Source organism: Lates calcarifer, linkage group LG16_LG22, assembly GCF_001640805.2.
Source record: "Lates calcarifer isolate ASB-BC8 linkage group LG16_LG22, TLL_Latcal_v3, whole genome shotgun sequence".
NCBI classification, from domain to species: Eukaryota; Metazoa; Chordata; class Actinopteri; family Centropomidae; genus Lates; species Lates calcarifer.
Genome location: NC_066848.1, coordinates 24,814,944 through 24,839,907, shown reverse-complemented (window position 1 = coordinate 24,839,907; position 24,964 = coordinate 24,814,944). Strand labels below are relative to the sequence as shown.

At 41.0% G+C, this 24,964-nt stretch overlaps 1 protein-coding gene across 1 annotated transcript in view; it reads left to right on the top strand.

Moving 5' to 3' along the window:
* Positions 1 to 24,964, top strand: part of gbf1 (golgi brefeldin A resistant guanine nucleotide exchange factor 1) — a 76,878-nt gene that overhangs the window by 35,060 nt on the left and 16,854 nt on the right. The window contains 20 exon segments of the mRNA XM_051076441.1: positions 6,524 to 6,579; positions 6,581 to 6,643; positions 7,294 to 7,402; positions 7,957 to 8,017; positions 11,774 to 11,828; positions 14,950 to 15,097; positions 15,338 to 15,567; positions 15,777 to 15,945; positions 16,202 to 16,413; positions 17,037 to 17,135; positions 17,248 to 17,442; positions 17,760 to 17,952; positions 18,180 to 18,317; positions 18,413 to 18,501; positions 18,604 to 18,806; positions 18,982 to 19,105; positions 20,642 to 20,767; positions 23,284 to 23,366; positions 23,912 to 24,148; positions 24,808 to 24,901. Coding sequence (XP_050932398.1) covers positions 6,524 to 6,579; positions 6,581 to 6,643; positions 7,294 to 7,402; positions 7,957 to 8,017; positions 11,774 to 11,828; positions 14,950 to 15,097; positions 15,338 to 15,567; positions 15,777 to 15,945; positions 16,202 to 16,413; positions 17,037 to 17,135; positions 17,248 to 17,442; positions 17,760 to 17,952; positions 18,180 to 18,317; positions 18,413 to 18,501; positions 18,604 to 18,806; positions 18,982 to 19,105; positions 20,642 to 20,767; positions 23,284 to 23,366; positions 23,912 to 24,148; positions 24,808 to 24,901 — 2,684 coding nt within the window.

The window sequence follows — 24,964 nt, the reverse complement described above, 5'->3', positions numbered from 1 at the left end:
TACTGAACTTTTTAAAATCTATGCCATTGCAATTTGATTCGGAAGTGTGCATCAAAACGTTAGTCATGCACCCTATCAATAAATGACTAAAGTGAATGGTGTGCTGCCGTATTTTATCTGAGTTCAGGTGTTGAAAAGTTGCCCATTGAACTGAAGTGTCCAGTGTACTGTTCTATTCTTAGAGCACTGGCCTCCTCCTACACTAAACCTGGTCCTTATTTCTGTTCACTCGTCAATAATCTGTCAAGACTTAGATAACAGGTGATGTTGATACAGCTTAGGATGATAATCAATTGGCATTACCTCATTAAGTGAACATGCCCACATTGTGTTATCATTACCAAATTAGACTCTCTGTTATCCTGCTCCAACCACTGCACTAACCAGAGTCAAAGTTGAAGTACTTCTTAGACCAACTGAACTTCCAGTAATTTAGACTCCCCTCAACAGTTGATGTTAACTAAGCAGCTGTTACTCTTTTGTAGGGTTTTGATTGCACTCTGAACTTGTCGAGACTCCTCTTTGATGAGTTTAATGATAAGTGTTTGTACACAGACTCATACATCCAGTTTAGACCTTTTACTATCATGCATTCTGTATATGGACGATGCGTTTTTATTAAGGAAAAATATGCTATGCTCATGTATCGCCTTAGAGCTCTTGAAAGTTCTGAGTTTTCCGTTGGGAAGCTAAGGTTTAGGCAATGCTATTGCTCATCGTTAGGTCAGTCCAGGAATGCCAGGAATGGTCTATTCTCATCATTGATGCAGAAGAATTGTGCTGGCGTACAGTCAGGACTGCCTGTCCTCATTAGCCTCATCATGGAAATATGGCCCAGTGTCTGCCAGTTGTTTTGTTAAGTGTGAAATAAGCATGCATCACCAGATGTTAGTCTAAATAGCAGGGGTTGAGTCAATGTTACAGTGGTGTCAAAACAGCTGCAGCCATTGATACACTAGATAAGAGCCTAAGATTATAGGAACATTGCACACTATTATAAAAGCTGCTGGGAATGTACCTGCATTCCTGGATCCTTTAAATAGTTTGTGGTATTCTTTTTCCTACGTTAGTGAGAGACCTTAGGCGATGGGATTTTATGTTGTAACTGAAATTTCTTTAAAATCATGTATGTGTAAGTGAAACATTTTCTAGAACAGATGAGGGCTGAGAATACTGAATGTTGATTTGAACTGAAGACCAGGACTTGGTGCTTTCCAGACTGATAATAAAATCCCTCAGAGTACAAGTTAAAGAGGACGTTTGCCAAGGCTCATACATGTACACACAATATCTGTTCAAAGATCACCTCACAAATCGCCCCCCAAGTCCCAGAGCCTCTGTCTGTCAGTCCGGACCTGACACCAGCTCCCTTAATCCCCACCACCCCCATCCTGACGCCACTGCAGCACCACCAGCATCTCATCAGCACTGTTCCAAGGGATTCTCAACTGTGGCAGTGCAGCTCAGTTGCTCTCGAGGCAACGGCTCTCACTTTCCTCTTGCAGGAAACATGAGGTTCAACAACTTCATTAGTCCTGCTGCATCTCTCTTTGACTTTTGTTCCTCAAACAGTGCAGTCTCCAGCAGCTTCGAAACACACTTGCCTCTCCTCTTGTTTTACTTAGCCATGAATCCTTTTTCTTCTGGTGGTGGGGGCAGGGTGGAGCTATGAGCAGCATATTCAATGTGAGTTCAAAGAGAATTGAAACCTAATCTGAGGAATGTGTCAGAAGCTCCCAGAGGATACTAAAGACATATTTTCTTATGCAAGTGTAGAATGACTGTGTGTAAGATTTAGCTTCAGTGAGAGTTATTTATTCTGTATCAAACAGTAATTTGAAGTCATCTGTATAATAGCAAAATTATACATAGCTTTCCAGCTAGCTTTTTAAAAAGTGTTTTTTTTTTCTCTGTAATGGAGTTCAGTGCCCACGTTTGATTTCTGTTTGATTTTAAGTGAGCACAGTAGTTCTACATTTTGTTCTGCAAAATTTCAGACCCCAACAGATTTTTTCTGTGTTTTAAAAATATATGCTGGCAGTTGCAGTGGCAGTTTTTATCAGAGTATTTTCCTTGTTTGACAGCTGTATCTCTGGTTGAAATGTATGTATTTTTCATTTCCTAAATCAATATGTGTAGGGATAAGAATAGATAGATGTGATAGATACAGTAGATAAGCAGAATTGTAATGAAAAATTGTAATGTTACGCAGCAAAGTCAAATAAATCGCAGAGTAAATGAGGAAGGTAACCCAAACTAACTAGGACTTTACACATGCTCCAATCCTAGCCCTAACCTACTGTGTATGTATTGAATACATGCTGTACAATGATAATGCCCCATGACATACTGTACATTGGCAGTCCAACTAGATCATGTAACATTCATTCAGGAAAAACATAATCCAAGCAGTAGGAAATGATACTGTTAAAAAGCAGGTTGTTATTTTAATTTGCACATGTTCCCATAATTCTAGTTCAGAGTAAATCATGAAAGTCAAAACATAAAATATGTCTACTCTCAGGATAGCTGAGTAGATTTGAGTGGTAATTGCACACACAGTATAACAACACTGGTGTTGTCAAGTACTGCCATCTCCTGGCTGGGATCATATCAGCATTAGGATTACTTAAGATACCTCCTGTTCACATCAGTTTTATTTACCTGCAGTTAGACAGATGCTGTTCAATGTGCTTCTGTCGGTGCACGTTTGCTCCAGGATTGTGGTTCTTGGTGAATGATTCATGTTACTCTTATGTCTCGTAAGCTTTCAGCAAAGAGTGGAATGTGTTGATGTTGGGGTCAGTTATAGGCTTAGACATATTACACTATCATCCCTCTCTAAATAAATCTCAAATGAGGAAACAGCCTCCAGCAGGCAGTTGTGTTCCTATTTATCCTTGGGTGCTGTGTTGAATATGATCCTCCCCTTCAGGGTGTCACCCTGAACATTTTCCCCCTTGTCCCGCCAATATACCCCCTGCACCAACTGCACCACCCTCTTTTTTTTCTTTCTTTCCTTTTTTTCGGCTTGTCTAAAGTCCAAAAAAAAGGAAAGGTCTCCCCCACACATAGTTATTTCACTCATTCATTTCATTTAGTGCGAGGTAATTCCTCTAAATCTGTGGCCTGAGGTCTACTGGCATGGAAGGAGCAGCAAACTAAGCCTCGGTGCTGACAGATATCCAGATCTCTGCTCTAGCCTCTCTTTTCCCATTGCTCATCTCTTGTCCCCTGTTCCTCCTTCATTTTCCCTCTGTTTCTCCTGCCCAGCAGAGTCAGCAAAGCCCCTCACTGAGCTGCTAGCAGCCGCATGGTCACTAGTCCACATAGGGCTCAGAGCGAGGCTCAGCTAAGGCTTAAGCTGCAGCCACTGCCAGAAGAGATGAGCTTAGAGTGCAGATGTAGCCTGCTATGACTTTAAGGTTGAATAAATTGTTATTAAATAAAAATGGCTGTTATAATAAAATACATCATTAGCATGAGCAGCAAGAAAGTTCAGCAAAGAAGAGCAACACCTACTTCACAGGTTCTAGATTTGCCTGCGACCTTCCCCTGTGGTGTTTGCATGTTCCTCCAGGTGTTCCGGTGTTCCTCCGACAGTCCAAAGAAAAGCAGGTTAGATTAATTGGCATAAGTAGGAATGTGAGCATGTGTTGACCCTGTGATAGACTGGTGACCTTTCCAGGTTTTATCCTGTCTCTTGCACAATGTCATCTAGGATTGGCTCCAGCCCCCCCCACCTCTCCAACCCTCAAGGATAAGTGGTATAACTACTGGACTGACAAAGCTGCTGAAGCATTTTGGACATGTATGTAGTCAAAAATAGTCCAAATTAAATGAGATAAAACTATGAAAGGAGAAAAGATAAAAACAAAGAGAAAAATAATAAGATGAAAAGAAAGGAAAAAAAGCACAACTAGTCTTGCAGTAGTGTTCAGTCTGTAAATGCCAGGGGATATCTTTTGTGGCTCTAATGATGTCATCAGGGTTATTTTATTTAGTTTCCCTGACTTAATGTAAATGCAGTACTAAACAGCGAGAGTACCCCTGAAATTAAAATAAAAATACATGTAAAAAATGACTGAAAAAGGCTGATCTTTGGAAAAGGAAATGCAAAAACACCACCACTCACAAACAGGAAAACAGAATCCTATAAGTATATGCATTGCATGTATTTACCATTGTGCACACTAACTGTGTAGCTAAAGCTGGGAGCAGAGCAGCGTGGTTGAAAGGTGATCTTGTGCTATTCAGAAGATGAACAGGTGAACAAACTAATTTTCTTCTCTGACCATGGAAAATGCAGCAGTCCCTTTGTTTGATTTCTAAAGATGTATTGGCCCTTAAGCAGTGTGCAGCTCGAGAGCTTTTTGTGTTGCTCACTTAAAAAACAGCCACTCTGCCCTTTCTGTTCGCTCTCAATCACGCCACGTCTTTGATTTTTGTGACCAGAGTCTGATATACTTAAATTTCTTTATGTGGCAGCTGGTTCAACCCCCTATTGACTTTGCCCACATACCCTCAGGCACGTACACACATGTTGAGCCTCTCCTTTCCTCAGTGTTATTTTAACAAGCCCCCCCCCCCAGCCCCTCCTTTGGACACTGCTTGTGTAGACTGTGTGCCAAGAGAAGGATTAGTGTTTTATATCACTTATGACATTCTGCCGGATCCCCCTGTGGCTCCAGTTTCTGCGTCTGGGCATTGCATGTTTTTAGCACAACTTCCACGCTTGTTGTCACCCTCGCCTCTGGAGGGATGTTGGCATTGTTCTGTCTCAACGGCCTTAACCACATGTACCAACTTCTTACTGACATACTGTGTACTCCAGTTCTTCACAACAGCCATCAATTACTAAAATTTCCCAAACATTTGCTAAATGGATAGTTTCCCAAAACGTCACTTATCTAAAGTCAGCAAATAACCATGTGCTCACACAGAAGTGTCACTACAAACCCTAAGTTGCCCATCTTTACCACACATCATGTCTTCATGTCAACTGATTGCATTGTTGTGTTACAAGAAAAATCTTGATCTGCACCTCCTTTTCTCCATCTCTCCCTCCATCCCTCTGCTCCCTCCTCTCTCCCCCTCTGCTTATTAGTTAATGGATTACTGCTCCTAAGGGCGATGGGAAAGGAAAACAGGCTGGCTCCAGGCAGATAGCTGGCCAGCCGCTCAGGTTTCAAAACACTGGCTCCTGTTGCTCTGACAGCCAATTTGTCCCAGCCTGCCTTCAACAAAAGACCACATTTGGTCATTAGATCCGAGGGTTTGAAAGACAATGTGGATGGACCATACTAGATTTGTCCAGTTTTGTTTATGTGTTGAGCTGTGTTCTTGGTTGTTGTGTTTACTAACAATAATTACCCACTAACATTAATTACTCATTATCTCACCCAGCCTGCATTTACATTACCACTGAAATGGTGATGGATTCTGATTTGTTTTGTGTCATATTTGACACAGAATCGTTTAAACTGAGTGAAAATTTCCTTTCAGAAATTGAATTTAAAGACGTGCAGTGGGTTTCCACCACATGCAGCATGTGAGGCTGGTTATACACTGCTCTCCTCTACCTGTTTTTGCTAACATTGGATGGTGGAAATGAGTTGCCCGGCAGCATATGAAGGTGTCCCGTTCCACTGGGAATCAAGTGTGCACCTCTCTGATGTAGTAGACATAACAGCTGCAGACATTAACAGGCTGCTACAGATACCCTAATGCTAATAGACCTTGTAATGTAATATTACTATAGAATTGTCTGTTTTACTCGGAGTCATTCATGGATAGAAAAAATGTCTGTAGGATGCAGTATTTACAGTTTGTAATACATCCCTGTGTAGGCTACAAACAAAGGGAGATGATGGATGGCACATACTTTGTCTTGGTTGCAAAGATATTTGATTCTCATTGCAAATAACAGTTATTTTTTTAATCTAATAATTATTTTCTCCGCTGACTGATAAATCATGTAGTCGGCAAATAACTACAACTGCTCCAGACGAAGTTCACACAACCCACTAACAGCCCTCATATGATGTCTTTACAGGGTCCTGTTTTGTTCAATCAGTTGTCCAAAACCCAAAGATATTTGGTTTACTGTCATAGAAGAAATCATTCATATTTGGAACGCTGGATTCAAGTACCAAAATAGTTGCCAATTCACTGACTAAACACTTGAAACACCCTTCAGTGTAGTGCAGTTCAGTTCATTCTCACCACATTAGTGCCATCTCAACAGTAAACATATAGTTACCATTTAAATCTCTGTGTCACTAAAGCCCATCTCAGCTGCAGGTATCACTGACATGAGTTGACTCAGCATCAAGCACAATGTTGTTTGTCAAATTTTCCATACACATAATCAGTCTCACTCCAGCTGCTGTCAGAAACATGACTTCCTTCACTGTCCTTTCCCATTAAAAGCTCTCATTTATCAGTTGAATCATGTTTGACTTCAAGTTTGAATTTTCTATGTCATCCTTTTGAGAAAATTGTGTTTCTTGCATGTTTACAGATGCTAACCATGAAGCAGCAGCAGAGGCCATTGAGAACATGGCAGATGCAGTCACAGCATGCTAGATTTGTGGGAACAGACCCTGCCAGTGATGAAGTTGTTCTCATGAAAATCCTACAGGTATAGTATGTCAAATGAGAGAGTTGTGAAGTTTATAGTTTCAGCTTTGTTGTCAGATTGAAGTTTTCCTGGCTGGATATCAGAGATGAACGCTGGTTTTTAATGACTTTTAAGTCTTTTTAACTGATCTACAGTTCAGCAGTTACTCTTTAACTTGCTGGGTCTCATTCCAGTAGTTTAAGCCGCTGACTGTCACTCAGTTAGAAAGAGATTGTACCTGATCACCACAGTTACACAGAGAAGCAGCAAGTCTTCAGATGACTGAGGCTCCATTCTCCCTGCTACACTGAACCATCACAGTGTTCCTGGAGATTTACATGGTGTTGTTTTATATTCATGTTGACGTAGTCAATAGAAATGAGAGGAGCAGGTCAAGATGGCTTAAACATAATATCTCTATTTTTCACCCTTCTGACAATATCATATTTTTATGTTGATACACATGTTTTACTAATACAATTTTTTTAAATGACAACAGAAACTTGGATTAATCAGTCTTCAAATAAACCCCACATTTTTCAAGCTCCTGCTTTGTGTGTCCACAGAGTTTATTAGTGAGTTCCGTATCTTAAACACGACTTCTCTGTGCTGAATAAACATCATGTAAGCTTGATGAGACATTTTATTACAGTCGCATTGTGCTGTTTCAGGTCCTAAGGACTCTGCTGCTGACCCCAGTTGGAGCCCACCTGACCAATGAGTCTGTTTGTGAGATCATGCAGTCCTGCTTCAGGATTTGCTTTGAGATGCGCCTAAGTGGTGAGTCACATCAGATATTGATGAAACACCTTATGATTGTCATTTCCAAGAATGCTCACAACCTGGTATGAAATTGTTTCACGTCATTTACAATCAACTCATATTGCAAAACATTTAAGCAGCTCATATTTTTTGGCCTATCTTGTAACGTTGGTCTGCAGTCTGGGATAAACTTGATGGTTCATGAAATGACTAGTGGGTTAGGGATACAGTCAGAAATATTTTCTGTGATGCAGAAGTTTGTTTGTTTGACTTTTCCATAATCTTTTTGATTTTATTGTCAAATACTTCATCTTTTTAACTCCTCATGCCTCTAAAACATATTTAAATCCAACAATCTGAGAAAGGAAAGTACCTCAGATAGTACTTAATCTGTTAAACCTGTGATGAAGCTCACAAGTATTCTTTTATTTTCTGCTATCATAGCTCTGTCTGGTTTGCACTCCCCTTGAGGTTTGTCTAAATGTCTCTGTCTGGCTGTCTCTCACTCTCTACTGTGTCTTACTTCTTTATTTCACTCTGTATGGTTCTGTCTGTTTCTCCTGTGTTTGCAGAACTCCTCAGGAAATCAGCTGAACATACACTGGTTGACATGGTGCAGCTGCTGTTCTCCAGGTAAATGAACCATAACCCTAGGATCAAGATGGTTATAGATGTGTTATGATAGATGTTTTTGTTCAGTTAGATCTTAGTGGGTGTACTCCTGAAGTGGTTAGGACTCAGTATGTTAACACCAACTTTATTCAGATATGTCAAAGCATAGTTCCTGTTTAGGGGCTGTTTGTAAGGTGAACTATCAAATCAAAACACTTCTTGTAGGGATAGAATTGATGCTGCTATGGAATACTTTTTTCCTTTCACTTAATAAGTAGGACAGGAAAGTGAAAATCGGTTTCATACCCCAAATCTAAAGATGTCTCACCACAGAGGAAGAGCAGGTTGCTCCCTTCTATCACTGCTGGATCATAGAGCAGAGGCTTTCTGCATATATTTGTCTCTCAGACCTCATTATTCCCTGTGAAGCTCATGAATTTTATTCTTCACTGAGCACAGGTCAGTGGGCCACAGATTCACTAATGTCATAACATGGTTTCTCCTCTGGCATTTAGCATAAGGAGTCCTCCATCACACACACACACACACACACACCACACACACACCATCCCCACTAACCCCTTCCAGATGCATCAGAGTGCCAGTCACATTCAGTCACAGACAAAGGGATGAGCCAAGAGAGATGCACACTGTATGATCTGCATATAGATGAAGCTGGTCTCTGCTTCAACAGCAAAGCTCCCAGACCCATAAATACTAAGAAGCATGCTCGCTCTCTATGCTCGCACACACACACACACACACACACACACACACACACACACACACACACACACACACACACACACACACACACACACACACACACACACACACACACACACACAGAACTAGCATTGCCAGTGATGGCAGACAGAAGCAATCAGGAAAACAAGCTACAAAAAAGCTTGTCTGCTCATCTGAATGTGAAGGAGCACACCTGGAGAACAAACAGAGCTCAAAATAAAGTTCCGGTGTGATTCATCTCCTCCCTGAAGGCGCGTGTGTCTCCACCAAGACTATTTGATGCAGGATTTGTCACAAAGTGACAGTGAAGTCCAGGGTTGGTTTTTGCCAAGCTTGTCGCCATTCGCTGACGCTCCCTCCAAGCATTCTTGGCCTGTTTTTATTTATTGGCAAGACTCTTGTATGGCACCTTGTTATCATGTCCTCTCAAAAGATTTTACTGTCTGAGCATAGAAATAGAAAAGCATGGCAGCCAAAGTCATAAACAGAGGCATCCCTGCACTTGAACAGGAAATACAAATGTAGTGTGAGCTTTTTACTACATCCTTCTGATACGGCTTACTGCTCACACACATACACACACACCTCCCACATCTCATTTTGCTCATGTTCAACCCCCAGCCCCCACTTATCCACCGACCATATGAATGGGTCTGGGCTGCCCCCCCCCCCCATCAGAGAATAATGAGCTGCAGCTCTCTTCAGCCCCTCAGAAGAAGTCTTAGATTGCCTGCTGAAAGTATTAGGCATGTTAATCTGTTGGACCCACAGATCATCCAATAATCGTGCTCGCAAGACAACACTCTATTAACGCTGAGTTGATGTCAGAAGGAGGCTGCTGGCTCCTTTTTTTGTTTGTCTGTGTGTGTGTGTGAAGAGAGAGAGAGAGAATGGGGGTGACATCTCATTTTCCAGCAAAGCTTTAGAGTCCACAGAAACCTAGTGGCGCACACACACACACACACACACACACACACACACACACCACACACACAGACACACACACACACACACACACACACGCACACACACACACACACATACACAGTCTTTGTGCAGTGCCTGAGAACAGCAGCCAGCATTTCTCATCAAATGCTTGAAAAGTTTATTTGTGGCTCAGGTAGAAAATGGGGATATTATGACTGTCATCCTGCTTCTTCAGCAGCTCAACACCCCTTTGCACTAATTGTTTAATATTTTTTGGGTTAAGAAAATACATTAAAGAGATACCAAAGCAGAGGGGGGCTTGGATATGCTTGTAGAACGGAATTAATTGGTCAGTTAATCAAACAGTCCTCTGCAACAATCATGACAATCTGTTAAATGTTTGAGTAACTTACTGAGCAAAAATAGCAAAATTCTACTGGTTCCAGCTTCTCAAAGGTGAAACAGAAGATTGGGCTTTTGGACTTTTGGTCAGACAAAACAAGACATGTGTCACCTTGGACCCTGGAAACATGGAATCAGAATTTTTCACTATTCATAGACCAAGTTATATGTGATTAATCATTAAAATAACTGCTAGATTAATCATAGTTGCAGGCTCCAAAACAATGGATCATACATTCCCGCTAATGCAACTCGTAGTATGTAAGTAAGCAGACTCCATGCTTTCCCTGGCAACAATGGACACTACTCATTAACAGAATTCCACAGCAGAGTACTATATTGAAGTCAGTGAGAGTGAATGTAAAAGTGAACCACTGATTATAAATCCCACACATCTGAATCAATCAAACTCAGATTTCTTCTGTTGTCTAAGACATGAAAGTGAACAAAAACAGAAACAATGACAACGTGCAAGCTATATATTTATACTTTAACGTTTTCCACATCCCCTGGGACTATGTAGAAACACCACTATATAGCACTACCAGACTCCACTGACAAATCTGCATGTGTGGGGATCCATGTGGGGGATATTTTGGTTGTCATCTCAGACTCAATTGAAACCTTACACTGTTATATTGAAGATGTGAATATGAGTATGTGAATGTATATAATAAGAATAAACTGATTTTTAATAATAGCTAAGTTAAAGTTTGTTGATAAGATATAATTATCTGTGACAGGTGTAGGTCTTTGCTGTTTGACAGATTTTCTCCCTGGTTCATTTCTGCAGTTATGAGTAGTACTGCCCAGGACTAAAACTGACTTTTTGTATATAGTTGGTACTTCCAGGGATATTGCTGTTTTTGCTGTTAAGCTCAGCTGGCGTATTCTAACTTGCTGTCTTAAAAACGTGATGATGGCTGAAGCTCTTAGCAGTGACCATCACCACCACCTGCTCCTGGGAAGAAAACATGTTTGGTGGCAGAGAATACTTACAAATAGCCCCTTTAAAAAGCAGCTTCCCTCCTCTACTCTATGTAAAATTCAATTATGCAGTATCTAATCAGAAGAGGAAAGATAACATTTCTCTGAGCCTCCTCTTATTGTGGCATGTTCTGATATTCAAACTATAATGTACTGTAATGATTGATGTTCCTCAACAGTTATTCAGTCAATATCTAGTTAACTGCTGTTGTAAACATCTGCTCATAGAGATGTCATTGCAAGGAGGAAAATTTGTCACCAACACACAACAAGAAGCTATTATTTGTGCTAATTGCTGATAAAGTAGCAGGACACTGGCTTATGCTTCATTCACACCAAATCACTTCAACAACCCAGTGAATGACAGGACAAGCTCTATGTTTCACTATTAATGTAATGATGTAGACACACATTTTATCATTTTAATGTGTAATAATTACAGTTTCACATTTAATTTGGAAAAAGTCACATCACATAATTCTCTCTAACATGGAATATGCTCCTAGGAAGTTTAATGTTTACACTATGTTGAAAACTAAGGAAGCAACAACATAAAATCAATTAACAACTGCTGATGGCATTAGCAATTAGTTATTTTGTTACAAATTCACAATCATTTGTACTATGAGGATGGTACCTGCACAGTCTGCAATGATTTATGTCAAAGGTTGTTCCAAAGACTGTGTTTACTAATTGTATGTTTTTTTCTGACAGACTACCCCAGTTCAAAGAGGAGGCCAAGAGTTATGTGGGCGCCAACATGAAAAAGGTAACAGGACTGAGATGTTGAATGTGTTTGCTAACTGTTATCGTGTTTTTTTCTCTATTTTTACTGTCTTGATTTCTCTCATTATCATTGTGCTGTTTTGTAGATTCCTGTCTGAACATTCTCTGTGCCTGTGAAACACACTTATTGAGCATCACTTAAGTGACTGAGAAATGTGAACTTGTCCTAAATATCAAGATCAGCCATATTATCTCTGCATGTTGAAATCAACTCTTTTTACTTTACAACTTCTTGGCTAAAATTGCCTTGATTTATTAAACAGTCTAATTAAGGACTCAAAAGTCTGGATAAACCTTAACATACCAATGGTTGTCGTGTTCCTGCTACCTCTTCCTGACAATGCAGCCCTCTCTTATTTCTGCTCTTGCTGTTAAGTTTTCCTTTTTGAAATTTTTAGTCTTTGAGTTGCCCATCTTTCAGTTCACCCCACCCTGTATCCTTGACACTGCATTTTATACTGTATGTGCAGAGCAGTCTAGAAAGAGTTAGGATGGCTCAGAGAGGGTACTTATACTTACTTATACTAATAAAAATGTGAACCTTAGTTTTAGTACTTGTCTAAATACAAGTATCAAATGCTACCATCACCTATGTCTGTACCTAAGGTGGTTGAGCTGATGCCCTTACTCTATGATTATAGACAGCTGAATAAACACTTTATCAGATACTCAAAAAATATGTCCAGGAATGCACTGAACATCGCAAACTGATAACTCTGTATACTGGCATATCTGCCTGAAAAGGTATGTGTATAGCAAGGGGTGCAGACAGGTCAATAATATTTCAGGGACTGGATGGAAATATCCTTATTTGGGAGCATCTAATCCACTGCATGGGAGACAGTCCCTGATGCTTCAGAATGAGAATGAGATTATGCCCTGTTTACACATATGGACATGTCACTGGAACCCTGACAGGATGCAAGTGACTGCAAATAGGTGTTGGGCAGTGCAGTGTGGGGCAGTTGTCAAATATTCAACAGGTCAGGTCAGGAAATAAGCTACTCTGCTAAGCTTCAGTATAGTGGCAACGTGCCAAATGTGCCCAGGTAGAGCGATGTAAGCCTTCAGCCGTAGCATGTTCTCCACCTCAGTTGATATGCCAAGCCAGAATTTGCTCAGTACTGCTTCTTGTGGCTGTAGGTCTCAGTGAGAACAGCACAGTGTGTCTGTAGCAATGAGCCCTGCACACAGTTGAAAACAAACTTGGACAAGCAACACAGCCACACAGTTTTAGGATTTATCTGGTAATTTTTTAAACAGAATGTTTTGGTTGTGTAAGAAAAGAAACACACAATACACAGCACAAAATAGTCTCCCAAGGCTTTTTAATGGGGATATTACAGGACTTTCCCCCATGTGGTGGATGAGACTGTCCCAAGCTCAGTTCAGGCTCAGCTGAAAACAGCTTTTCATGTATTTTGATTTCTTTTAACATTTCCATTATTTTTTCTGCTGTGGCTCATACGAGCAAAAACAAAGTACATACTGTATGAATATACCCTGACCCAAAATGCCCCTGTTTTGCTGTTTTGTTTGAATGGCTGTCATGTTGCTGATATAGATGTAGTATTTCTGTGAGACCTGAATATTGAGCTGGAAGCAGTTGATCCAGCAGTTGTTGCTTTTTGCATGGTCTGTCTGCCTGTCCACTCAGACTGCCTTTTCATTAGCTGGCTGCTCATTCCCTGGTATATAGAGTGTATAGTGTATAGTGGCTGTGTCTGTGTCTGTGTCTCCAAAGCCTGGGACCTGTTTGGGTTCCAAACCCCTACCATTACGCATAAACATGTGTGCTTGAGTGTGTTGGTCCCACTGCTGACATGTTACCCATCACTAATTACGGGCACCTGCCTACTCCCCTTCTCTTCTGAGGCTTACAATATCTTGTGGAAAAACAAACGAGTACAGGTAAGGAAGATGACTTCAAGTATTAAGGCTGGACAATCTCTCCCCCGTAACCTTTACCCCTCTCCCGTTCTAAGACCTCACTAACCTCCCACTTCTTCAGCCTGTAAACATGGCTGGAAGAAGGAACTTGACATGTGCTGTACTTAGTAAATGATCATCTGTTATTGAAGAACAAAGCAACTGACGATTAGATGATTCTGGTTAGTCTTTATCATGTTAAACATAGGTCACTATGACATGTCACATTACATGTGTATTATTATTACATTTTGTTTCTAATTAAATCATCCTTTGGTTTACACCCTCATGCATATGTCTCAGCTTCTTCTATATCATACCATCCAAATGCTTTCTTATCTGTTGCAGGATAGAGCATGCCTCAGTAGATTAATGTTTCATTGAAGAAAAGTTAGATTAGATCACAAAACAAATTCAAAAGACAGAAATATGATCACAGTGAAACAGAACCTTTTCAAATAACAGCACCCCACATCAAAGTAGAATAAGTGGCTGTGGCTCTTAGTGTACATTTGTGTGCATGTATATGCTATGATGTTTTTTCTGTACATTGTTTTATGAAATTATGTTGATCCACACCTGAAGCTATGCTCATTTTAGGCTGTGATGACATAGGATTTCTGTTTTGAACTGCACTCAGTATCGTCCGAAAGTGAGATCACTCAATTATGTGTCTGGGAATATTGGCTACCCTGGTAACCAGAGGGGTTTTATTAGTTTTTTTTTAGCATGTATCTTTTATTCATTTAACCTTTATTTAACCAGGAAGTCCCTTGAGAATACCATCTTCCCTTTTTGTCCCAGTTACATTATACAAGATGATTATGTTTGCTTCAGTTTTGTAAATTAGCTTTATTTGTCTGATCATAATCAACTGTAGTGTTGCCAGAGCTGTACAAAGTTGTACAAAGTTAAAAGAATAAATGTAATATATCAGAATCTAAGAAGATTTCTTATGAGCCTCCCTGAGACAGTTCACAGCACTCCACTGATTTAGCATCACACTCCCAGAACATTGTCTGGTAGATGATGGACAGTTCAATAAAAGGATCAAAATCAATGCTGGCCATGTTATTCCAAGAGAGGCTAATGTAGCCTCAAGTGGAGATAAAGAGACTGCTCTAGAGGTCTGGTAAGCTCACTTCTTACTCAGTCATCCACTCTGTTTTCTCTAGTTGAAGATGCGTGCCGGTGGAATGAGTGAGTCATCCAAATGGAAGAAGCAAAAACGTTCACCAAGGCCCCCTCGCCACATGGTCCGAAGTCCCTCTGGTCAGATGGACCCAACCCAGTCCAGCACCCTCAGCAACAACAACCTTTCAGGTAAGAGACATTCTGTTGTAATAATACACTCACAATCATTAGTGGCCCCTCCTCTGTGTCCAGGACTTTTCTTAGGATAAAGTTCCATCAAATTCTGCAGTTTTTTGTTTTCTGTTGAAAACTGTGGTAGGGAAAAAATAGACCGTGAAGAACCCTGTCCAGTGTTAGAGAGCTCTGCATGTGGGAAACTGGTGAAACATGTCATTTCACACCATTGTATGACTGCAATTCTTTTATTAGGTGGTGTCCCCTTCATTGAGCAAGGCTTGTCCACCTCTAGCTTACCAGCCTCAGACAGCGCTGGCTCATCCATTTCCAGTCCTACAACCACAGACAGCGGCCTGGACACCTGCTCGAAAGCCACTTCCAGGGAGGACCTTTCTGACCTGGAACAGTGTAGCTCATCTGCAAACACCCCTAGCATTTCTACCACACTCCCTGGGACTGAGCCTGGCTCTCCAGATGCACAGGTAGGAATGTTTGGAATATATCGATCAGGAGACAAATCTCTCTATGACTGCGACATTTGCACCACAAATACCGTACTTATTTTGTCAATAACTTTTTAAGCTTTTCCCTGTCGACTTGTTCAGGTTGTGTAATTGTGCATATTGTTAGTGACTCTGTGTATGTGTACTCAAGTGACTCTAGTGGGATCCATGTTTCCATTTGTGTCTAGTCTGAGGGCAGGCAGGTTGAACCAGCTCAGTCGGCCTCAGTGGAGTCCATCCCTGAGGTTCTGGAGGACAAAGACTCTATTGCTGAGCAGTCAGACAACACCTCTGTCCATGACATGGACTATGTTAACCCTCGTGGAGTCCGCTTCACACAGTCCACACAAAGAGACGGTATGGATATTGAAGGTTTTTAAACCTCTGATTTCTCTTGTGCTGTGACTTTTTGACCTCTGTTCTGTTTTTTATCGCTTCATGCCACTATTGTCCAGCAAGAGAAGATTACCTGAAATTGTTTTGTTACTGTTTAACAGTTAACAAGCAAACATTATACTTTACACACTATGGTCATTTTCTTTACTTGTCACGTTTCATCTCCAGAGTTATTAAATTCATCTTTATTCTCATCCTCCTCTTGCCTCCCTTTTAGGAGCGTCCCTCATCCCTTATGGCCTTCCATGTCTAAGGGAGCTTTTTCGCTTCCTGATCTCACTGACCAACCCCCACGACCGCCACAACACTGACGCCATGATGCACATGGGCCTGCAGCTGCTGACTGTAGCACTTGAGTCAGCGCACATCGCTAACTACCAGTCATTACTAGGACTGGTCAAAGACGAGCTCTGCAGACATCTCTTCCAGGTAAAGTAGCATGTTGAGAATAATGCTTGTAGTGTGTGTACCTGTGTTGTCATTTTTTGAGTTGATACTGATGGGATGTTTTCTCTAAATCAGTGAAGAAGCTTAATTTATTTATTTAGTTCAATTCAGAAACTCTTAGAATTTGGAAGAATAAGGAAATTGCAGCACCTGCTACTCTGCATTGGTAAACTCCAAGGTGACACTTGGGGATGTGCTCTGGTGGAACCCATTATATGTTTAAATCTGTCACCTTGTGCAAAGTTTTGCTTTGATTAAGATTTTTGTGTTTGACGGCTTGAAATGATCCTTAACCTATTTTACCATGCTATTATGGCATATGTGAGCTGCTTACAAGCTAAAATATTTGGTAATGGTTACATAACAGGAGGGCCGACAATCTCTGCCACGTCGTGCCATCCATTTGTTTGTCAAGAAATCTATAAACTGAAAGAGGTTGAATGTATCATTTTCTGATATTCCAGCACAGTTTCAATCATTTTGATTTCGGTCTTCCATTCAGAGTCAATGAAGGAACAAATATTCAATCATGATGAATGTATTAATATTATTACTCTATTAATATTTTAACATCCCTTTTCTGATTATTCCTGTCTGTGTTGTAGTTGCTGAGTGTTGATCGTATGAACCTGTATGCTTCTTCCATTCGAGTTTGCTTCTTGCTTTTCGAAAGCATGAGAGTTCATCTGAAGTTTCAGCTCGAGGTAACATTTTATTATTTGTGTTATTAGTGCAGTTACTCATATGTAATTCAGATATATTGTAAAACTGATCCTGGGCACCTAATAATCATTACCCTGTGTGCTGAACTGGCAGATGTACCTTAAGAAACTGATGGACATCATCACATCAGAGAACGTTAAGATGCCCTATGAGATGAAGGAGATGGCTCTGGAAGCTCTGGTCCAGCTGTGGAGGATCCCCAGCTTTGTCACCGAGCTGTACATTAACTATGACTGTGACTTTTACTGCTCCAATCTGTTTGAAGACCTCACTAAACTGCTGTCCAAGGTAACATGTTTTTAAGGGGTCACGTCCAAGCATATTGATGATTTTTGAATTCTTGCTATTCAAAACATGATAAATTCTTTGTTTTAGCAAGATGTGGAAATCCTCGTTGGACAGGCTAAACTTCAGACAAAGTGCTTTATTTCCATGTTTTTCAAACATCTTGAGGGAATTTATTCAATTTGGACTCAAGGATGATCTGATTAGCTTTAATTAAGGGTGAATGAGCTGCTTCCCTCTGTTGAGAGCAAAAAGGTTAGAACCTGTGAAATGCCACTTGAGGCTGTAATTGAAAAATGTTTTTTCCCCTCTTGCTACAGAATGCGTTCCCCGTGTCAGGGCAGCTCTACACCACCCACCTCTTGTCACTGGAGGCTCTACTCACAGTTATTGACAGCACCGAAGCCTACTGCCAGGCCAAAGTGCTCAGCAGCACTGCTCAGCAAGACCAGTCAGAAACACTTCTGGCAGAGGGAGAAGGTTCAACCAAAAGTGGAACTGACACTACAACTGGTATACACACCCCTGCATTCATCTGACTGTGACTTTATGGACAACTGCTGTTTTTTCTAGAATTCATCTTTTTCTTTAATGATAGTAATAATTATTTAAAAAATAATTAAAATGTAAAGATACAAATATCACAAATCAGACATCCATAGCTTCAGTGCAAAAACACCAGTGTTGACCTTGAAAATTGTTTTGTTTTTTAACAGAGCATATTTTCTCTCTGTTTTCAGATCTTAGTAGACAGAGCAGTACCAATGGTATGAGTGTTCCACAAACCGAGAATGCACCAGTATGTCCACCAACCAGTGGACATCTGATGGCAGAGAAGATGAAACTGGGGAGACAGGATCAAGGAGACAATGATGCTGGTGAGACTTTGATCTTGAGCACAGTTTAAGCCTTCCTGAACATTGGATGGAAATTGAAGTTGAAACTGATATAAATTCTCATTTTTTTTATCCAGTTGAGAAGAGACCTCCCAAGAAGCCACAACGTTTCTCGACATGTTTACCTGATTCCCAAGAACTGATGGAAATTAGAACAAAGAAAAAGGTGAGTGGTTTTGATTGATCTAGATTTTAACGTGACACTTCCACAGCCAGTGATAAAATGTACCTCTACACCCTCAAACTGCTTTTCTTGTTATGTGTCCAGCTGCTGATCACAGGAACAGAGCAGTTTAACCAGAAGCCCAAGAAAGGAATCCAGTTCCTGCAAGAGAAAGGCCTCCTCAGTAACCCCATGGATAACAACCAGGTGGCCCAGTGGCTCAGAGAAAACCCCCGACTGGACAAAAAGATGATTGGAGAGTACATCAGTGATCGCAAGAACATGGAGCTCCTGGACAGCTTTGTGAAGTAGGGGGAAATTCCAGGGCATATTGTGCATTTGTTCATTTTTACAATCTGTTCTCAAAGGATACAGAGGTTTTGGTTCCTGTGATGCTTCAATGCGTTTTGTGTTAATAATAAAAAATGCTTAAAGCATTAAAAAAAACTGAGGTTGCTTTAATGATGTGAATCTTTTTGGCAGCACATTCGCCTTCCAGGGGCTTCGTATTGATGAGGCACTGCGACTGTACCTTGAGGCCTTTAGACTACCTGGGGAGGCTCCTGTCATCCAGAGACTCCTGGAAACCTTCACAGACAACTGGCATGTAAGGCCCATTTCCTTAGCCTCTGAAAAATGTCTTAATGGTTCTGTTGTCATGTACCAGCAGCATTTGGAATCTTCGACCCATGGACATCACCAGATGCTTTGTATCTTCCCTGGTGATTCTCTCCCAGGTCTTCACTGCAGCTTCCTTCCCCTCTTAGTTGTTGTTAGCCTTTAGTCTGGTCTTCAGCAAGCAGAATGCAGGTCAATGAGATTGAGATCAGGTGATTGACGCGGCCAGTCAAAATCCTCACCCTGAAAAGACCTTTGGCTGCTTTTATCATATTTTTAGGATTGTAGTCCTGCTGAATGATGAATAGAGGTTGATTTTTCTTTCATCGTTGTTCCAGGATTCTACCAGTTGTTGCATGTTTTTTTGCAAACTGCAATCTGGTCTTTCTGTTTTTGAGTCTTACCAGATGTTTGGATCTTGTGATGAATCCCCTGATGTTCTGGTCATTAAGTTTTCTCTTGATTGTTGACAAGGAAACATGTATGTCTACATCATGGAGAGTATTTGTGGCCTTGCTGTGCAGTCAGAATGTGTCAGTTTTTTTGCTTATTGTCAACTGTGCAACTTCTGAGCTTTCTTTTGCATTAACTCCTGTTGAAACAACACACCAAGAAACATTTAGCCAACTGTCCAATTACTTTTGAACCCCTGCACTTTGGGCAGTACAATTTGTGTTAAATATATCTCCCACACAATTCTTAAAGTATTGTTGTAAACCCACTCAAATTAAAACTGAGATTCAACACTAATGTAGTATCCATTAGGGTATTTCAGACTGAATGTGCTTACAGCCAGGACTGTGGCTTACAGAGCAGTGACTTCTTTGTTGCACCTCTATAGACTTGTGATTTGTAAAACAGTGACTTGGTCCAGCCTGCTATACGGCCTACACCATATCTTAAAACACAGCTGATACTCATGTACTCATAGCTCATTTCACACACACACACACACACACACACACACACACACACACAGAACCTTTCCTGCCATTTCTATCCAGCAAAGCCAACCTTGTCACAAATGATCTTTTCCATCATCAGATAATTCCAGCTGTTGTCAAGCTGGCAAAAATATAAATCAACCGCTGTCACATGATTAACCCTCCAGTTTATAGTAGTAGGATGACATAAGTGTTAACACAGACACACACACATATACCCAATGATGGATAAAGGACAAACTCTACAGGGGCGGAACATCTGACTTCTCAAAATAGCCGGAGGAGCCATGTTACCTGGAAACTATTCATAGTAAAGGCCTTTTCTTAGGCTGAGCACTTACACACAAATAGAAGCCTCGAAAGAGCTAATGAGTAATTTTAGGCTGTGACACTGTAAATGATTCCACTCTATGGGGTCACAGTGAGATTCAGTCCAGACACAAAGTTAGCTGTTTTTCTGTACCCTATAGTAAAACACTCCTCCAGTTTGGTGTTTGGTTAGACACAAGTGGTTCTAAGCGTCAGGTGATGTACTGTTTATTGTGTGTTATATTGAGTCTACTGTATGTGTGTGTTTGCAGAAAGTGAACGGCTCTCCATTCATGAGCAACGATGCAGGCTTTGCCTTGGCCTACGCTGTCATAATGCTGAACACTGACCAGCATAACCACAATGTCCGCAAGCAGAACATCCCCATGACTGTAGAGGTGAGTGATCTCTGTGACTCGATCTCACACGCGCGCACACACACACACACACAAACCATGTTCACATGCTCAACAGTTAGGTGTGGAAAGTTGTGTATTTGTAGAATATATAGAGGAGTGGTGAAGGTCACCACTTGGGGATTGGGAAGCTGGAATTTAACCTAAGTACGTTTTACTTTTAGACTGTGTGATTGCTGTAATGCCACTCTAATAGTGATTCAAGCCCCTAACCCTGGCTCCTGCTCTCTGCTGTCTGTATTATTTCACCATGTAGTTAAAGTTGTGCACTTACCAGAAATGATCACAAGATGTGAGCGCCATTTTCACAACTTTGAAAATAGGTTGGTGGTCCCTCCCCCTCCACCATGTAGCCAAGATGGCAACCGCTGAGGGACATTTGTTGTGTTTGTGCACTCATTTATTCAGGTTTTTCCTGTTTTTGTGACTTTGTGACAGAGGTTTTTGCTTTAGGGGAGGATGTTAGGGTTGGGGTTAGGGACAGGAGAGAAACGCAATAGTAAATGACAACCCTTTCATGCATGAATTATGAAATCCTGTCAGTATGAAAAAAACTGTTATGAACTTTGATTTTTTTAAACAGATGAATTAGTTGTAATTTCCTCCTAATATAAAATCAATACTTTGAAATTTTAACACTGGTATTACTCCTTAGATGTACTTTATGTTTGCCTGCAGTGGTCTCCTTCTATAGAATGATTGGTTAGATATTTCTGAGCTGCTCAGCATTTCTGGCCATCTGTAATCTGACTCCCTGGCCATCTTGGTTTTGAGTAATTTGTGTTTAGACTTACAGCGGCTGCCCAGTGGGTGGAAGTGTATGGAACAGCACTCTGGCTGATGTGCAACTTTACCATCAAAACCCATGCATGTACAAGACTACAGCTTTTTAATTGCTGCCCACTGTAGTGACCACTATGCATGAAAGGTTTAAAACATAGCAGAGACTCGGATTGAGCTGAAATGAAACGAGTGCATGTAGGTGTGTGTGTGTGTGTGTGTGTGTGTGTGTGTGTGTGTGTGTGTGTGTGTGTGTGTGTGTCAGGGCGTGGGCTGGCAGCAATCTGTTGTGTTTGTGCCTTTGTGTAACAAAAGTTTATTTGCAGATTTAATTCTGAAAAGGGAAAAAACATGCTCTGTGTCCATATATCTATTTTTTTCTCTCACTGGGACACACTACCATTTGTCTCTGATAGTATGACATTCCCCTGTGAGTGCTAGAATTTGCACTGGTGCAGCTTGGCGGCTCAGAAAGCCCACAGCCAACAGCTGTAGCCAGTGGTGGTCCGTCTGAGAGGTGAACTCATCCTATACAGGCGGCAGAGGGCTGGGGTGGAGGAGGGGTGTCTCTCTGTCTCTCTCTTCATCTCCCGTCTCTGTTTTTTCTGCCTTTGATTGACAGGGGATGAAGACTAAACAGAGTGTCTGGGGCAGCTTGTCAGTAGATTGTGGGTCGGTCACTCTCACTGACAAACAATAGCAAGAGCTTGCTTTCTCTTTCTCTGTCTCCTTCTCTTTTATATACACATAATTTGTAGAATTGATCCTTCTTGAGTCAAGTCAAACCTGATCATACAGCCAGTGCTGTATGTTGTTATCCCTACACATTCTCGAAAGGTCAGTGGCAGTTTAATGTAAAGGGCTTGTTGAACTCCAGGCTCAGACAGAACAGGCAGAGGCTTCCACACAGTAGTTTGGAGAGGGCCAATAAAAGTGGCGCCTAACACGTCAGTTACTTAGCAGCTTGCAATGTATAGTATTCACCACAGCATGTGTTGGCAGTGGAGTTATTTTTGAAATGTGAAAGCTATGCCCAGCATTACTGTGTCTGTATGTGATCTTTTTCCCAAGGATCTCACAATGACATGTCATGTTTAAGTGAGGAACGGGATAGGTTCAGTGGTACTATGGTTATTTTGTCCATAAAACACACCATGTGTTTGTTTTGGCAGCCTGTGTGTTCGCTATCATTAGTGACTCTCTGACAGTGAGTGTCCCTGATATGGGATGGCATGAAAAATAATCCTGATCCTTGGTAACCTCCTGCTCTCTCTGTCTTCACTGCTCTCTGTTCCTGCAGAGGAGCCCCTGCTCCTCCTCCTCATACCTGCCAACAGGACAAACCTGCCAAGTCAAGGCAGAAAACCAAGCCTTGAGGCTGTCACTCATCGCCGGGTGGTTATGTTTGTTTACAGGAGGCTCTTGGCTCTAATCCCTGTTTTCCTAAAGCTTCAACTAAAGTGTATTAAGTGACACATAACAAGTGTGTTTCCACCCGAGGCCCTTTTAATTGTTGATTCGATGCTCGGTAAACTAAGCACTGAATGACAGAGGCTTGGCTGTCTGAGCGAAACTCCTGTGTTGAGATGCATTGACTGATATGTTGATGGTGTGTGTTTTTCTTTCAGGAGCACATGAGGTTGTCAAAGTAAGGTTTCTGCCAGTTTGACAAAGGTTGACAATTTAACTAACTGCAGTGTTTTTTTTCCTTAAAACAGCAATTCAAGAAAAATCTGAAGGGAGTAAATGGAAACAAAGACTTTGACCAGGACATGTTGGAGGATATCTACAACGCTATCAAGTAAGCTGCCAACATAACACAGCACTCACCTCAGCCCTGTTAGCCAGCATCTCTGATTAAGATGAGAAATACCTAATATTTTTTAATTGGCTCATCCACCCATCTTCTGAGTCCAGGTCACATTAATTGATTCATTCTGATTAAATGTATCACTAGATATTATTTACACAGTATACAGCTGGGAAGTACTGACAGATATAGGGTCTAAGGGGACAGTTCAAAACCAAAAGATGTTCAGGTTATAATGATAAACATCAAAAATGAAAGGAGCCAAGCTGGAACTGGAGATATTACACTGTTCTTGATTCACACTTTTCCCTTTTTTAAACAATTTAATTAAAGCAAGTTTTATGTACTTAACACATGAGAATACATCAATAAAATATTAATTTGATATCAATACTAAAACTCAGGTGTTAGGTCAGGACAGACACACTGCACACTCCCCACACCTGCTCCTAAGAATTCATTCATAAGATTTGACAAAGGTTCACTTTCTAGCCTTTTCAAGAATGGTGTTACAGCGGAGATGTTTTCTTCTGTAGGAATGAAGAGATTGTGATGCCAGACGAGCAGACAGGTTTAGTGAAGGAGAACTATGTATGGAGTGTGTTGCTACACCGCGGTGCCACACCAGAGGGTGTTTTCCTCCACCTGCCGCCTGGCAGCTATGACCATGACTTGTTCACCATGACCTGGGGTCCCACCATCGCTGCCCTCTCTTACGTCTTTGACAAGAGCCTTGACGATAGCATCATCCAGAAAGCCATCACTGGCTTCAGGTAAGCAAGTTTAAAATAATCAGCAGCTAACGATGGAACAGGGAGAAAGCAATTTAAAAAAACACCATGAAACCACCCTCATATGTCCTCCACCAGTTGTCAACGCCACAAAATGTCCTCAGCCACTCAAGGTGTTTGTAGTTGTAGATGTTAGTCTAAATGTCAGTGACAGGCTGCTGCGGCAGCCAGGGTCAAGATGCATTTGGACAAGCTTCATTTCAAAATGACTACACACTATTTAACTGTTAAATGCTAAAGTCCACTCAGTCAAACTTTCCCTTCTAATTTTGCTTCTAATTTTGAAAATGGAAAAAGGCTTTGGCTGTACTGGAAATATCAGACATTTCTTCTGTCCAGATAAAGTATCTACACAAAAATGCTTTTGATAAGATATTATTATTCTTAGTAGTAGTAGTAGTAGTAGTATTTTTATATTTTATATCCACAACAGCTGATGAGAATATTTTAGTTTTTGAATTTGAGTTTCTAAGGGGGAGATTTGTGTCATAATTTGAACCTTCCTCCAGTCTGCTGATTGGTCTAAGAACTACATTCTGAGATGTAGACCACCTCACCTTTATATCTGAAATCCTCAAGAATACAGTATGTTATGTTAGTGAGGTTTGAAGGTGTGTATTCATATATTTCTTTCTTTGCAGGAAATGCGCAATGATAGCAGCTCACTATGGCTTCAGTGATGTTTTTGACAATTTGATCATCTCCCTCTGCAAGTTCACCACTCTGAGCAATGAGGTGAGGTCTGTTCAGAAAGGTGTGCTGATGTAATCCAGCTTGTTTTACCACAATAGAGTGGAG